Source organism: Coturnix japonica, chromosome 9 (assembly GCF_001577835.2).
Source record: "Coturnix japonica isolate 7356 chromosome 9, Coturnix japonica 2.1, whole genome shotgun sequence".
NCBI lineage: Eukaryota > Metazoa > Chordata > Aves > Galliformes > Phasianidae > Coturnix > Coturnix japonica.
In genome coordinates, this window is record NC_029524.1 from 20667730 (window position 1) to 20683873 (window position 16144).

At 47.6% G+C, this 16144-nt stretch overlaps 1 protein-coding gene across 1 annotated transcript in view; it reads right to left on the reverse strand.

The window, feature by feature from the left end:
* ARHGEF26 (Rho guanine nucleotide exchange factor 26) overlaps window positions 1-15411 on the reverse strand; it is a 44490-nt gene extending 29079 nt beyond the window's left edge. The window contains exons 1-3 of the mRNA XM_015872184.2: window positions 3912-15411; window positions 2521-2560; window positions 835-980 (exon numbers count right to left, since the gene is read on the reverse strand). Of these exons, the coding sequence (XP_015727670.1) occupies window positions 835-980; window positions 2521-2560; window positions 3912-5225 (1500 nt within the window). The 5' untranslated portion in view covers window positions 5226-15411. The remainder of the gene's footprint in view (window positions 1-834; window positions 981-2520; window positions 2561-3911) is intronic.
* Between the last annotated feature and the right edge of the window lie 733 nt (window positions 15412-16144).

The following is a 16144-nucleotide window of genomic DNA, read 5'->3' on the forward strand; positions in this document are numbered from 1 at the left end:
TTCCCTTCTACTTCCCACTTCAAGCCTTGTAAATCAAGTACAGTCAGAAAACAAGTCTGCCGTGTTAGAAATGGTGAAGAACAAGTTTGGTTTATGTAACTGTAAGCACAACACACCACTGGTATTTACTGAGACAATTCTACTTTGGTCTCAAGGCAAATTAGCATTTTTGCAATCATCATTACCAAGTACCATTCCTTCTGAAATACCTCAGCTGTCAAGCACTTAACTGCTAGTTTGCCTAGAAGGCAAAAGAAAACCAATTTGTCCTCATTAGAAACAATGTTTTTGCAGTATTAAGCAAAATGAACTACATTTTAAGTACTCAATCTGTTGAAAGAAAATTCAAAGCAGATCTTTTTAAAACCACCTTGTCTTGGCTTCTTTATAATTAACGACTCAGAGAGGTGTTCATATTTCAATACCTTGAACCACAAGGTCGCCTATAGGACAGCCCTTCTAAGAAGAAAACCTTACTCAGCAATACTGGTTATTGGGGTAAACACAGCTAGTGGGCCCAATGGTCAAACATCCTCCATCATGGTGTGGTATGATAATAATCTTTCTCTATGTCATATATAAAGGTGAGGTTCTAAAAGTCAGAAAAAGACCTTACATGAGACCCAAATAAAATCTAAATCTGCACAACCACAACCTGGACTGGTAACAAATTTGTAGATAGATGTACCCACAGAAACTCAATATATATTGTGGAAGGGAAAGGAAGATGATGATAAAGCTCAGCTGAAGACTCCGCAGCAAGCAGATCTGCTTCAGTGCGGTCTGAGCAGCTCAGATAGCCTTTGTCTGGCTTTGCAGTGATTAAATACTCACAACTGATAGCTGACTCCATGTTGATCTCAGGGGTTTATAGGGAAAAACAACCTTTTCATCTGATTTCTGCTCTCGGGGCTCCGTCTCCTCGTCAGAATCGATGTCCAGAGCTTTTTCTTTGTAGTTCTGATACAATACAGCATTTTCTATAAAAAAGTAACAATATGCCATTAATTACATGAAATCATTTAGTTGCTTTTCATAAAAAATAAGTCACACTTAAACAATGAAAGAAATGAAAACGTCAACGTGCTGTTCACAAACTCCAACAGACAAAGATTGCATCTTACTTCGGATGGACAATGGAGCAGTACAGTAACAATGGATCACTGTAACGCTACCAAAAAAGATCCACACTGACTGCATTAAAGCACAGATGTGTCCTTTGTCAAGAAAAAAACAGAAAACAATTTTTCTGCCCTCCCTTTGCTGTATGACGTTTCATAATTAACCAGCAATTAAAAAACAGAACGAGCTGTCAGCAGAGCAGTGCCGATTTGGAGGTCTAACTAATTTCATCAGAAAGGCTGCTGTACATCCAACACCCATTCCCTTTTACTCCATCAGCTTTAAATACCGCCTTCCCACCTCACTAAGAGAAAGGAATGACCCAGGCTTCAGAGATCTCAAGGCAGAACTATTCCAAACAGAAACTTCAAAGAGTGCCTGACTAAGAATAAAGCTTATGAATTGCAGGCCGGGGGGCACCTGCAGCAATCAGCTCCCACCCCATGGGGTCTGCTCTGCCCCTCAGCCGGGCACCACACCGGGCTCAGCCTTCTGTACCCGCTCCTTGGAATGCATCTATGTAATCTGTATACTCCAAAGACAGGAAATCCCTTACAATAACTGCATTCTGAGAGGCACCACAGCATCTAGGGAAGTAATTAGGAGACAATGCATGAGAAGATGAAAACAAGAAACAGACAGAGAGATGCAAACAGGACACAGCATAAAGTTTGGAAGACAGAATAAAGAGGAAAGGGAAGGTAAGGCAGCAGCTGAGATGTCCTCAGGAAGCATTAAGGGCCAAGGGAAGCAGCAGCCGTTGTGTGACAGCAGTTCCACTGTGACAGCCACAGATTTGCTGCCAGGCAAAAAGTTCTTTGTTGAGTACTGGGAAAAGCAGCAAAACTCTGAGCTAATGAGTAACATGAGAGGGCAGACACACAGGCAGGTTTTCTCTGACACTGAAATCTGAAGCCCAGGTGGAAAAGAAAGTAAAGGATTTGCAAAGTCAAGGGATTCATGGCAGTGGAAGCAGCATTCTGCTCATCGTGAAAAGGGGGGAAAGCTGCAAAGCACTGAGCTTTCAGAATAATAATCCAGGCATTTGTTGCAAGTGCTGACCCTGAGGCTGACCCCCAGGAGCTGTGTCTGCCTCACCTGCACCTCCTCTGCAGGTCTGCTAGTGCTGACACACATCAACCAGTTCATCTTTTAAGGGGAACAGGAGCTTAAGGTGAAAAGAAATTCTTCAACCAGAAGGCATTTGTAACCCATCATCCCATATTCATTAAAATAACTGTTAAAGTACGGCTAGTGCCACAGCTATGGCTCCATATTACAACGCAGTTACTGACAAAGAAGGTATTTGGTGTAATCAAGTAATAAGGAACTGTGCAAAATGATGTTTAAGTACATTTCACTTGTCATTAAGCACCTCGTAATGTACAGAAGGCTTACCTTCCCCATCAAATGTCCCTTGTCCTCTCAGCGTTTTCTTCTAATAATTTTAACAGGAAAGAGACATAAACACATTAGAAGAAAGGAAAATAACCACCAGTAACAAGAACTTCATACTTAAGCACTGACTTAGCAAGACCTGCTCCAGAAGCCTCTTCTCTACATGAATACAGCTGTTTCATCACAGAAAGCAAAAGGCTGCTCTGGACTTTCCTACCCTCGCACACTGTTTACATACAATTGTCCCAAATGTTTTATTTTTCTTACACGTTCAAAGCATTACATGCATCAGCACCACAAGAGCTCCGGGAGCTCATAACTCAGCTCAGAGTCTCAGGGCTTCCCCAGGAGACACAAGGCTCAGTCTGAGCCGCACGGAGCTCTTCACACTCTGCAAAGAGTTTCATAAACAAAAATGTTGAGAACCAAAACAAAGCTCCAAAACAGAATGGCTGCTGTGGTGCTGTACGGCCCAGGAAGGCAGCTCTGATAGAAAAACGCTACTGACAAGAAGTCAGTGTGTGAAGCCAGGGAGTCACAGCATCCCGCCTCAAACTCTGCTCAAACCACTGCTGCAAATCTCCAGCCAGCCCCTCCTGCAGGAGCAGCTCTCATCTATCACGGCTTCACCGCTGCTCACACCTTCACAGAAGCCTCCAGAACCATCATCTTTAATTTAGCAAGGACTGTCACAAAGCTGCTAAGCATTTCAGCAGCTCCAAACCAGCCCTCTGCATGGATCTGCTCACGATTCCACAGTGCTGCAGAAATCTACCACATCTACCACTATGTTAAAAAAAAGTAGCAGATGGTATTAAAAAATGAACTAGATGAGAACAGCATGACATTTAAGAACTATTTCCAATAAGGCTTAATAATATATTTTCATGCATTAACATTCTACAGAAATGCATCATTCCTGGGGCTCACCAAGAAGGCTGGGCACTCTGCTCCATTCAAAGTCACACTCTGATATTTTCCAATGCTTTTAAAGCGATGTCTCTGAGCAGGGTGGAAGTCTGTTTTCCTGTCAGCCTATTTGTTCCCTCAATCAGAACCCAACAAATCCAGTGGGCCTCTTTTCTCCTGTTTACTGCTCTCTGGATGCAGATTCTGAAGCATTGAACTGCAACACAGAACCTTTGGGGCCGGGGCAGCCCATTGGCACCAGGCTGGCAGCACACGCCGGAGCTGCCCAGGGAGTCCCTACTGCTGCTTTGGAAGCAGCACTTTAAGCCATCTGTGGGACTCACTCGTGACCACAAAGGGGCTTTAGCAGCAAAAAGGAAACTGGGAATAAATGAGCACTTATAGAAAACGTGGAGGTGACAAGTTGTGCCGGTACGTAACCTGCAGCACCCAAACCAGCGCACCTCACACAGCTCAATTACCTTCGTCGTCCCCAGGCTGGAAAACTTCTCCTTATCTTCAACAACAGCCTTCAGGATGGGCTGAGACATTCTGTTTTTCTTCTTGAAGTTGGCGGAGCCGTCGAGGTCGATGCCGCTCACCACGGCCCGGCGGTAGGAGGTGGAGCGCAGGCCGCGCCGCAGCACGCCCGGGCTGTCCGGCTCACCCTCGGTTTCCTCCTCGGCACCCAGCGGCACAGCGGGGCTCTCCACCATGCTGCGCACCTTCAGCACCCTCCTGCCGGCATCCGCGCCGCCCTTGTGGGTCGCTTTGCTGTCGGACGCCAGGCCGCGGGGGATGATCTGCTGCGTGCCCACCTTGAGCGCGGCGGGGCTGTGGGTGCTCAGCGTGACGGCGGACTGCTCGGGGAGCGGGGCCGGGGCGGCGACTCCTCGCTCCGGGGACATGGTCCTGGAGATGCCCTCGGTCCCCGCCGGTCCCCGCTCGGCTTCAACTCGAGCCCCTCGGGGCGGGGGGCTGCCCGGCGCCGGGAAAGCGCCGTTGGCGACGAAGCCGAGGGACGCGCTGGAGAGCAGCGCCAGCAGCCCGGCGGGCGGCTCCGAGCCCACGCGGGACGGGAGGCGCGGGGAACCCCCCCGGGGCGCGGCGCTGACGGTGGCCGCGGGCTGCGCGAGGGTGAAGGCGCACCTGTCCTCCACCGGGAAGTCGGTGACGAGCAGCCCGCCGGGGCTCTGGTAGGACTGCGGCCGGGGCTTGCCGTGCGGCCGCGCGGTGCCTCTCCTCTTCCCCAGCGCCCCGCCGACCGCGTCCATCGCCGCTTCCCCCGAGGCGGAAGCGCCGCGTCCCGCCCCGCGGATCGGCCCCGCGAGCGCCGCAACCCCGCGCCGGGACGGGGAAGGGGGGGAAGGAGGAGGAGGAGGAGGAGCCGCCCCGTCTCGCTCGCAGCTCGCGGTCTCACCTCCGCGCGGCGCCGCCGGGGCCCGAGCGCGGCCGCCTCCCGCCCCGCAGGACCCGCACGGCTCCAGCAAAGCGAGGTCGGGCTTCAGCGAGAAGCGAAGCAATTCGCCTCGACGTTGACGTGAGATCGCGTCCCCGCGGGCTGCCAGGTGACGGAACGCTCCGAGGGATCGTTCCTCGGCACAGCGCTGCCCCGCGCCCGCCCCGAGCGTCCCGCGGAGCGCAGCACGTGCACACGGTCCCGGCAGCGCCCCGGAGCGTGCGGGACTGCGCGGGATCCCCGCACCTTTCCGCCCCAGCTCCACGGCGCTGCCCGCAGCCGCGAGTCCCGTCCCTGCGCGTCGCACCTGCCGGGGGCGCAGCACGGAGCGGCCCATCGCCTGCGGACGCTCAGGGCCCGACCCGGGCTGCTCTGCACGCCCAGCGACACAAGGCAAGGCACCGTCCGCGCTGCCTCACCGACCCCGGCACTCTCACATCTAAGCGAGCTGCGGGAACCTGCGAGCAGCCCTGGGCAGCAGAGGCTCCGTCACGCTGAGCACCCCTCCCTCCCTGCCCCCACCTGCAACGCACAGCCCTGCTTTCTCCAGATTTCAGCCCCAAAAGCTTTGCAGTGCAGCCCTACGGCCACGCTGCCGCAGAGCAGCCAGCAGAGCGGCTCACAGCAGGGAGCTGCGGGGTGACGTGCGGCACAGGAGGCACCGCCGGCCCCGGGGTCAGCAGCGCACAGACGGGGCTGCTCCACTCTAAGTACATTTAACTGGAAGCAAAGCACACTGACGCTGCCCGATGCGATTCTCACTGCTGAGACAAAGCTGCGTTGGCACAGCACCTTTGCATAACGGAGCACACAATGCATAGCTCAGAATGCTCGTTTGTCACCAAGAACTCTAAGCTTTCCATACGGATTTGCCAATAGGACACAGCTGCAGCATATTACTTAACTCATAAATCCTAATTATTAATAATTGAGGTAACCACCTTTTACAAGATTACTGTGTTATACATACTTATTAAATATGATGCAGCTCCAAGGGTAATGCCTGTTCCTGAAGGGCCACCTCAGCACTTGGTTTCACACACAGAGCTAAAGAAATAGGCCCTTGCAATAAAATTAAAGCTGTAATGAAAGTAGAATCTACTATAATTTAAAGGAAGGAAATTGAAATGTAATTATGCTCTGCCATCTGCACTCGGCCCTGTGCTGCTGCATTAACTGGCAGCTAGCTAGGAAACATCAATAACGTTCTTTTTAGACTCTTTTCGTGACTTCGGGCAGCCTGTTTACAGTTAGTTGAAAACGAGCCAACTGTTCTCAGAAGGATCAGTGCAAGTCTCTATCATAATTAGCATGCATGAATGAATAGGGCTCTCACTGTCTCACAACAACAGCAGGGGCAGAGGACACCACAAGCACAAAGGACTGGATGCAGCCCGGCCACTCGTGAGATACTTCTGCTGCTGCTTTCCCTCCCCGGCAGGGATGTGAACCCAACCGAGGCAGCGGTGCTTCTTGCCCACGAGCAGGAGGGCTGTGCTGGAAAGGCTGCTCCAGCAGCACAGGCATCTGTGCCCACAGCCACCAGGACAGGACACAGCCTCCCTTCCTGCCCCTTCCTTTCAGCACAACTACAGCTCTTTTATTCCAAACAGTGCTCAGCTGAGTTGTAACCATAAATCAATCAGCAAAAGGTACATTCCTTGGTTCTTCCCACTTCCCTCTTAAGTCGTTTTTGCTGTTAAAATAATCAGCAAAAGTTAATGCTTTGTAGCATCAATTAAAAAGCTTTCAGGAGAGGAAAAAAAACAGATTGCATAGCAGGAAAAAAGATTCTGTTAATGCTGGCATTCTGACTGCCTTGGCTTTAGCCACTGTGGATGAAAGAAGTTTCTTTGCTAATATCTTCTCTCCCCCTGCCTCGCATCCAAGCATCTCCCTATAACAGCCAGTTGTGCACGCTGTCTAAAAGCAACAGACTGTGAGTCACTGCAATGCCATCAGTGTGCCTTGGGTCCTTCAGGTACAGCATCAGTGTAACCTCATGGGGCACAGCAGTAACTGGGGGTTATTTCTACAGAAGGTTATCAGACTTTCCAAAATTCACACCCACCTGTACGTTCTGTTCACATTAAGTGCAGTGAACCACAATCATGAAAGAGAGCCATGAAACTGAAGGTCCACCCTTCTCCTACTTATTTTTAAGTGGTATTTTTCCAGTTTTAAGATTCCATTTACATGTCTGAACGTGAATTTCATCTAATTACTGCTAACAATGCCCTTTCCATAGGAGAACAGTCCCAAAAATGCAGACACAAACTCCTTTAGCTGATGACAAATAGTTCAGATGTTGCTATTTAAAGAACCTAGCAGGAAGATAAGGTGCTTCAAAAGCTGCCAAACAAAAGGACCAAAGCACTGCTTGCCACAGCTGAAGACATTCTATATATATATTCTATGGTTGCTATTAGCAAAGACCAAAAGCTTGGGAGCCTGCGCTACCACATCTCGGGAGCTGAAGGATGCTATTTTCATCTTTTTTCCCTTCTTTGCTTGCACATTGCCCAGACAACGCCACAATAAGTGACAGGGAAGAGGCAGTCATTACTGCAGGCACGTTTCCAAGGAGCCAACACTTCTTCCTTGTTAAAAAAAAAAAAAAAAAAAAAAAAGTAGGAATGAACATTCTGTTCCTATCAAAAATAATAATACTGAGCAACTATCTGCAGAACCATTGTATCTTCTTCCATGACTGACAGTGATGGAGGGGCTCCCAGGAGCACACAGCTCCCTCCTGCCATGCACCAGGCAGACCACGCACCCAGCTCCGTGCAGCAGGACCCTGCCCTGAGCGAAGGCTGAGGTGGTGAAACCTGCATCTCTCTCAGGTTCAATACCTCAGCCCTATGTAATGACTTACCTACATTGGGCTGCTTGTCAGAAATGCTGGACCTGACCCAGGCACCCTGGGAGCTATTAACCCCAGAGTGACTTACCACGCTTTCCCTTTGCTGCACAAAAAATGCTGGAATTTTATGAGTGCCGTAGCAACAGAATCAGAAAACGAGGAGATGCAGAGCGTGAGGCATGGGAGCTTCTATCTGCTTTTCTCTAATGAGCTGCCATTGAAGCATGCCTCTCCTCCTTAAATTCAAGGTTGCAATTTGTACTCTACATTCAGACTCCATGCTTCGCTGAGCTTCTTGGCTGACGTTTCCTCAGTGGAAACTACACATCAACACGTGTAACGCGTGACCATGTCCTGGCCCCATGAAAGGCTGCAGGAGTTTTCTACTGACTTCAAGAGGGCCACGATTTTGGCTGCCCACAACTAACTGCACCCACCTAACTGTGAGTCCCACTGAATGACTGGAGGAGCTACATGAGAATCTGCCCCCTTTACATCTCCTCTTCAGTCCCTTTACATCTCTGCTTCTTGAAAGGTCCTTAAAAAGGAAAGGCGACATCCCAGATCCAACTCTTGTTAAACCCACCCATGTTCTCACCCACTACACCATCATTTTCAGAACTCATCATCTTTCTTCTCTAGTAAACCTTTTTGAAATTGTTCTCATTTGCTTCCCTAAGAGAACCTTATATTAATTAAGATAGGAGCCTATTAACAGTGAATGCAATTAAATATGCAATGCATGAGGATCTATATAGCTCTACCAAAATAATTTTGACCAACTACACACATTTTTACATGCACACACACGTATGTGTAACACAAGTACACCAAACCCCAAAGCACATCTCAGCACTCAGATGCAGCAATTCTCTGCTAAGAGCACAAGGATCACCAACACAACTCAACTGGTCAGGGAAGCACAGAATCCAGCCCCATTCTGCTGCACCACTGATTCAGCAGGAAAAAGAACTGGAAATGCCAGAGCTCTCTTCAGCTTACTCTCTCTCCTCTACAAAGCACTTCTCCATCTGTCCATGTAGAGCTCCTTTCTGAGGGCCTCAGATCATTGAATGCCATGGTAGAGGACCCAGGTTTCTTTTTTAACACCAAGTCAGTACTATGTCTCCTACACTAACACACCAGAGTGCTCCCTCCTGCAGCAGAGGGACGCATCTGAACCCCAGCACCCTGGCACAGTTGTGTGCCTGCACAGGGCTCAGTACTGTAAAGTGTTGCATAAGCACAGTTTACAAAGCACATTGGTTGCACAGTCTGCAAACAGAGGTTTTGGCAGCTGGAATTAAAGAACTGACAGTTGAAGGTGGGGGGAAGAACAAAAGGAGAATGGGTATGGAGAAGGTAGTATGGCAAGAAAGTAAAGAAACACCTTCATCTTAGACAAGCACGTCAGAAGCTGAGATGTGTGAGAACTCAGACAACACTTTAAACTGACTAATGAGAAAAAAAGATGAGGACAGAGAAACACTTCCCAAGCCAGGAGGTGAATCCCAAAAGAGAAAAAGCCTGGATTTAAAAAGGGGGAGGGGGGAAAAATACAGACAAAGTGGTGTTTTACCAAAGGTCTCTGTCTGAAGGAGAACAGGAGCCTTAGCTGTTCTCCTTCAGCCTAAGCAGCCTTCTAAGATTATTTTTATCTATGACACGAGTCCCCTTAGACAAAATATTACTACTGCTTTTCATTCGGCTTCAAAATTAGGCTGGTTTTACACAAAAATCAAACTAAAGGTGGCTGCGACCTTGAGGAGGGCATTCTTCCTGTGAAGTGATTCTGGTCCTAAAGCAGAAACTCTGCCCAGCAGAGCTGCTGTGGGGAACGAGGTGTCCTATGGACATCAGTAGTGAGTTTAAACAGTTTTCAAGTTAGTCAGGAAAAACGTGCTGAGGAGTCACAGGGCCATCCCTGCAGCAGGCCGAGGATCGTGTGCTGCAGAGTGCCCAGCACTGAGCGGATGGGTGGCTGCCAGCTCCTGCGCTGTACCAAGCTGGGAGCAGCCCTGCCCAGAAGGTTCCCCTGCCTTTGCAAAGGCCTTACAAGCACCTGAAGCTGGAGGTCAGCACAGCACTTCACTCAGTGACCATGGAGAAAAAGATGAGCTGTACGGAACATAGAGGAGCACAGCTGCTTCTCAGCTGGCTTCAGAGAGTGCTATTAAATATGCGCTTCTGGACTTGTGCGTGGTGTCAATGGGTTTATGTATCATTTACATCTTCATTCAAACCTTCCCAGGAGAGGAAATACAAAGCTGCTGAAATTGCAGTCTGAAAGCAAGAGAAGAAAAATTGAACGTCTCTGTCATTACATGGAAAATGTACAAAGAGAAATGCAAGCAGCTATTTGTGATTCCAGAAACTGCTTCCTGTTCTTACTTCTGTGTGTTCCTCCTCCCTCAACAGCCGGGACAAACAAAAAAAGGGAATACTGAGCAGGGCTGCCCATCCTGGCCCTGCAGGCTGCAGACCCAGCAGCACGACATGGTGCTCCCAGGCCCGGCTGTGGTACAGGGCGCTCTGGTGCCTTTGGTGACAAAAGCCAGAAGCTAGAAAGAAATATAGGGGACGCTTCCTCTGAGAGAAAACAGAAGAACAAGTGTTACAAACCAGATTAGCAAAGCTTGGTATCTGCCTGCTCTGTATAATAGCTGTGTTGGATTTTTTAAGTAGGAAAGCAACCAAAATAAATGATCTTCATCACCTCACTGTGGGTTATATGGGCATTCTGAAAAGAGCAGTTGTTTCTAAGCCCTAACCCAGGGATGTTAGATAGCAGACACAAATGCTTGCAGGCAATGGACTCTCACATGCTGAATGGAGAGGATGCTCCTTCCCACCCAGCAGCCTGCTCCCCTCCAGATGCTCTCTGTGGATTTAACTGTCTATCAGCTTGCAAGTGCCTTTATGGACTCTTGTGACTTGGCAGCAGTCATACAGTAAAGCTCACAGGAAAGGAATGTGGTCTTATATTACAGCCTGAGCCCCGGCACAACCCACACCTCCCTAGCAGCAATCCTTTATGATCCGTTCAGCTCAGTCTGTCCAAACTCCCTTCTAAATGCTCGTAAATGAGTTTAATGATTTAGAATTCATCTTTAAGCTCAACTGATACCTGCTGGGGTTTAAGCAGATTTAAGCACATCCAGTGGGGATACAACAAAACTGCTGTTCACACGCAGGACTGGGACTCAAAGGGGAGTTCTGCAGTTCCTTCCACACCAAACTTAAGCCATCCTGAGAAGCAGCACAGTGCAAACCAGCTGCTGTCTCCCACAACGCGTTGGGCAGCCCTGACTGCAGCATTTTTAGTGGAACAAAACCAACTTCTTAGAGGAACGAATGATCCTCAGAATATACCAAAGCACTGAATAATGGATGAAAAGTTTCTGCAGAACAAAGTCACTCATACCCTGTAACAAAACAGACATGTACTCTGCCTGTACCCTGATTGTTTTCTTTGCGTTGATGTTTAACTTTATCTCTATTAAAGATAACATCCAATGTAGAACCTCACGTTACAAGGACGCAGGGTCTGAAACAGCCAATGCCAGCATAGCTGCATGCCCTCAGCACCAGTATTCCCAAACACCCTGGGAATTCCAAGAGGAATAACTGAGCCAGGAGCAGGCAGCAGTAAGGACAGACAGCTACAGATGTTCTTATCCTTGTCAGTGAAAACCCAGAAATACTTGAAATACCCCAGATAGCTCCAGTTGGGCAGCCAGCACCACAGCCAGCGTCTGTCTTTGTTTTAAGTAAACCACTAACAGCAGAGTCCAATCACAAGGATAAAAAACACAGTAATGTTTTTGGACTAAACACACCCCAACCAGCCATCCAGAACTGCAGCACAGAACCCCAGTAGTTCCAGCACAGGGAAGAAGCGTGGAGACAGCACGATTCTCAGATGAACACTTGGAAATCTCTGAAACACAGGAGGACAGATTTATTAGAGGGACACTGCATTCCCACAGGGCTCTGCAAAACTTCAGCCTAAAAATAGCCTTTCTCACAGCCTTTCCTTGAATGAAAGCTGTATTTAAATGACAAGATAATTAGAAACCTTTCTTTGCCTTTTGTCTGCACGGTCTGATTCCTAATTACCCATTTGGTTTAATTCATGGCTATGATTTCCAAAAGAAGATATTTTTCAGCATTCCTTACCTGCTTTAATAAACTCCTGGCATTTCTGCACCTGGAAGGATTTTAAGTACAAATACATTCAGCATTCTAATTTTGTTTATATTTTGAATCAAACACTTGTGTGAAGACAGACAAGGAGAGGTTTACAACACTGTGTATACAGTTCAGACACAGGAAGGAAATCAAATCTTCAGTTAAAAGAGCTGCATTCGCATCAAGTTCTATGTAAATAGGAAATCAATATGGAAAGGGGAAAAGTAACAATAACAACGATAACAACGTTTCATTCCAGTTGCACGTATTGTAACCCTACAAGACCTCACTTCCATGAACCCCAATACAAACTGTTTTCTTTTCCATCACTTTCCAGCTAACGACACAACTCCCCAGGAAATCAGAGCAACCACAGGCAGCTGCTCAGCTCCCTGCACTGGAAGATCAAAAGACCAACCAGTGCCACCCAACTACCTCAAACCCCACCCGTCACCTTTTCAGCTTCTAGCAATACTCTGGCTGTTTTTCCTGGAAGGAGAGCACAACAGAAATAAGGACTCAATCCACTGACACCATCAGGTCAGGTTTTTCTGCTGTGAGCACTGGCTCTGTACCAGCTGCCTGCCTTTCCTAGACATGCATTCAGACAATGCTCCTCCTGCTCCAGTCAGAAGGCCGGGGCTCCAAGGAAAGCACAGGGCCAGGGACGGGCAAAAGGGTGGCTGTCACTGAGCCCTGCACAACACTGCCTGGGGTGCAAGGCAGCCCCACAGCCCTGGGAACAGGTACACACTGCTGGGAGGGCTGATGGCGCCTAGTGGGATGGGACCACGCAGCACCCTGATGACGGGGCAGTCCCTGGAGCGCTGCTGAAAAGCACTGCTGGCTCAGTGCCCAGGCAGCCTGGATTTCTGTATGAGACTGCAAAGAGAGGCACAAGGTAATGCCAAGCACGTTGCCTAGCAAGTTAATGTTGAAGCAAGTTCTTTTCATCAGTTATATGCCTATGAGCATTCATATGCATCTTTAAAATAATAGAGACTCTGTGATTATTTCTTCTGTTATTATTTTCAACCCATCGTTGCCAGGACCTGCAAGAAGATGCTGTGCATGCTTTACATACCTCCAAGCCTGCCGGATGGAGCAGCTGAGGTCAAGGAAGCTTAACAGACTGTCAGCACGTACATATAGGGCACGCTTGTTTGGGGAAACCCATATTCACAACTGACTTGCTGCTGACAATGAGCCCAAGGACTTCTCATCAAGAAGGGAACTATTTTCCATTCTCCCTATCCCTCTCAAAGGAAAAACGTATTCTGTCATTGAAGCAAGAGAAGGATAAGCAAACAATGAACTAACACATGGGTCACCCCTCCTAGACGGGCAGCAACGCTGCTCCAGTTTAAGCAGAGGTGCTGCCAGGACACAGGGCTGCCTTGCCTGCTTATAAAACTGAGGGCTGGAGAACAAGACAGCAAACGGAAGGCAGCCACTGCACATACATAAAAGCTCTCGTCAGGGCAGAAGAACAGCTCAGCATGGTTTTAGTTCTGTATTTGAAAACTACAGTATGGAAGGCTCTTCACAAAGCCAAACAGGCAGCTGAGCTAGCAGTTACAATAGACCCACATTAACAAGCAAGCAGGCAACTTCTGAATTCATTAATACAGAGATTTGTTCAAGAGGTTTTTTCCTTATCTTAAACGACCTCCTTTTCCCACTGGGCTGCACACCAGCAATTCACTTATACATGCTATGCGTTTTGGTCCCGCCTTGCTTTCTTTTGAGAAAGAGAAGTGAAAAGACTGTATTTTGAAAGACCTGCATGGGGCAGAATTAAGTGAGCATCTGTGATAAAGACTATTTAAAAGCATTCTTCAGTAAAAATCAAATTTAGCAGATAAGACTTTTTACACAATAGGAAAACATGTAAAGTTGAGTCAGCCATTATGATTGTTAAATGACTTTAGACTTATTTCATGCACACCAGTGCAACAGAGGTAAGACAAGATCCGCGAGTGTCCCTTCTTAGAGATCAGTTTCCCACACAAAGCAGCTGCTCAGCTGTAACTTCTATGGGCAAAGGGATGTACATGGAACAAAGCAGCACCAGCTATAATGTCTTCAACGTGGAAAAACAAGTGGAGGGCAGGCAGTTCCAAATCCTGTATTCACATGCCAAGAACACAATGAAAATGAGGACAATCATTTTAAGAATTAAGGCCTCAGTCCTGGCTTCAGGATTCAAGAAAAAGTTTGTGAGGCTTTTCCATTTGCCTTTGTACGGAGAGGAGGTCAGCAGGCACAGCAATACTGGCACAGGCACATCCATCCCAGCACAGGCGGATATGTCAGCCCATTTTCTGCAACTGACTGGAAAGGGATAATAAAAGACCAAAGGTACAGAAAATCTTGAGAGAAATCTGCTACTTTTCTTTGCCCGCTTGTTCAAGAAGCACAATCCCCACCCAAGGTGATGATTAAAGAATAGAGATATGGATCAATCTTTGTTTTCATTTACTGCTAATGCAAGTTCCCTGACCATTCTTTTCTAATCTGCATACAGCTTGGCAATAAGCAAACCCCACATCCTTGATCAGCCTGAATTACTGCTGACCCCAATCCCATTTAAATTCTGCCCACATAAAGCAGAGTTGCAGCCAAGACATCTAGCTGATGAACTCCAATGGTTGTTAACTAATGGCTATTTTCATTTACAGATCAGAACAATATCTTTGTAGCTTGACAATCCTATTACTCCAGAATTAACACCAGGTATTTGAGGAAGATAAATACAAACAACAGTTCAAACAGCGATTCACATGCAGTTGCAAACCAGCAATTAAATCCCTGGCAAAAATCAGTTTGCAGGAGAAACTGTTTTAAACAATCTCAACAAGCCACACGTGTTATCTGCAAACACAACACCCAGCACTGAGCTCCAGGCGCTGCTTTTTCTCCCTTTTCTGCACTCTGCCCTTATCTACTGCAGCCTTCCACCTCGCGGTGCTGCCCACTATTCCGTATCCTCATTCCTATTGCTGAGCAGACATGCAGAGCAGCCTTTTTCTGATCCTCACCATGCACATCACGGCCATTATCAACCACTCACTGCTTCTTCTGGTGCCCTATCGCAGACCCTTCTTGCAGAATGCATGCAGGTAGATCCCAACACAAAAGCAGCTGCTCCTGCAGATGTGTCCTTCAGCCAAATTCAGTCTGTGGTGCTAAGGCATTCTAGCCTGCTCTCTTCACTAGGCTGTTGTGAAGAGAGCAGCCAGCCTTAGGAGAGCGCTTGAAGTGTATGCCCCGCTAAGTGACAGTACTGCCAGATCAGGACATATTCAATACCAGAACTGAAGGAGCAAATGTATGGCAGACAGTTTGCACAGACCTTTGGAGAGCAACACTCCGGCATTTCTGCTTCAGACTGCACTCGGGGAGTAATTCCTTCGGAACTCACTGCAGTGCTCCCAGCTGTGGTGAACACATCTGGCAGTAATAAGAAATACAATGGAATTAAATAGGAGCCCCAGCGCTCTCAATTGTAACACATAAAGTAGAAAAAATGTTATTTGTAAGTACACTAAGTAATAAAGGGAGAATTCAAGAATCTGTAACAGAAATCTGCACAGTTTATCATTACAGCTCTAGTTTACTTAAGCCCTAAGGCAAAGATAAACAAACTGTGTAAAACACGGTGTGTGTTTGCAGGGATGGGCTCAGCATGGGCCTGCTGCCCACTCGGCTGCTCCTGCCTGCTCCACTGCACCTCCAGCACCACTGCCTGCCTCACAACTGCTTCTGCCTCCACAGGACCCATGCGTGTATTTGGGGTTTTACATACACAAACATATGTGAATACTACATGTATGTATGAGCACGTACAGACATCCTCACTGAGGAAATACGATCAGGGTAACATTACTATAGAAGAGTTTAGAGATATCTAATCGAGGAAAAGAAGTAACAGTATATGACTTAGATGATCAGACATACATTACGATATGATACATTTCTAATGAAAACAAAAACAAAAAAAAAAAAACAACCACCCAAAGCAGAAAGATTCGCGTAGAAATATCATTATAATGAAAAACATACATTATGGAGTTACGGCCTCAATACTGCATAAAAGACAAGCATGGAACAAATTCCTGTCTGCTGGAAAGCCCAATGGAGCAAGTCATATATAGGCTGGCAAGTTCTGTAACACGTGTCTCTGTCTGTGCTAGCTT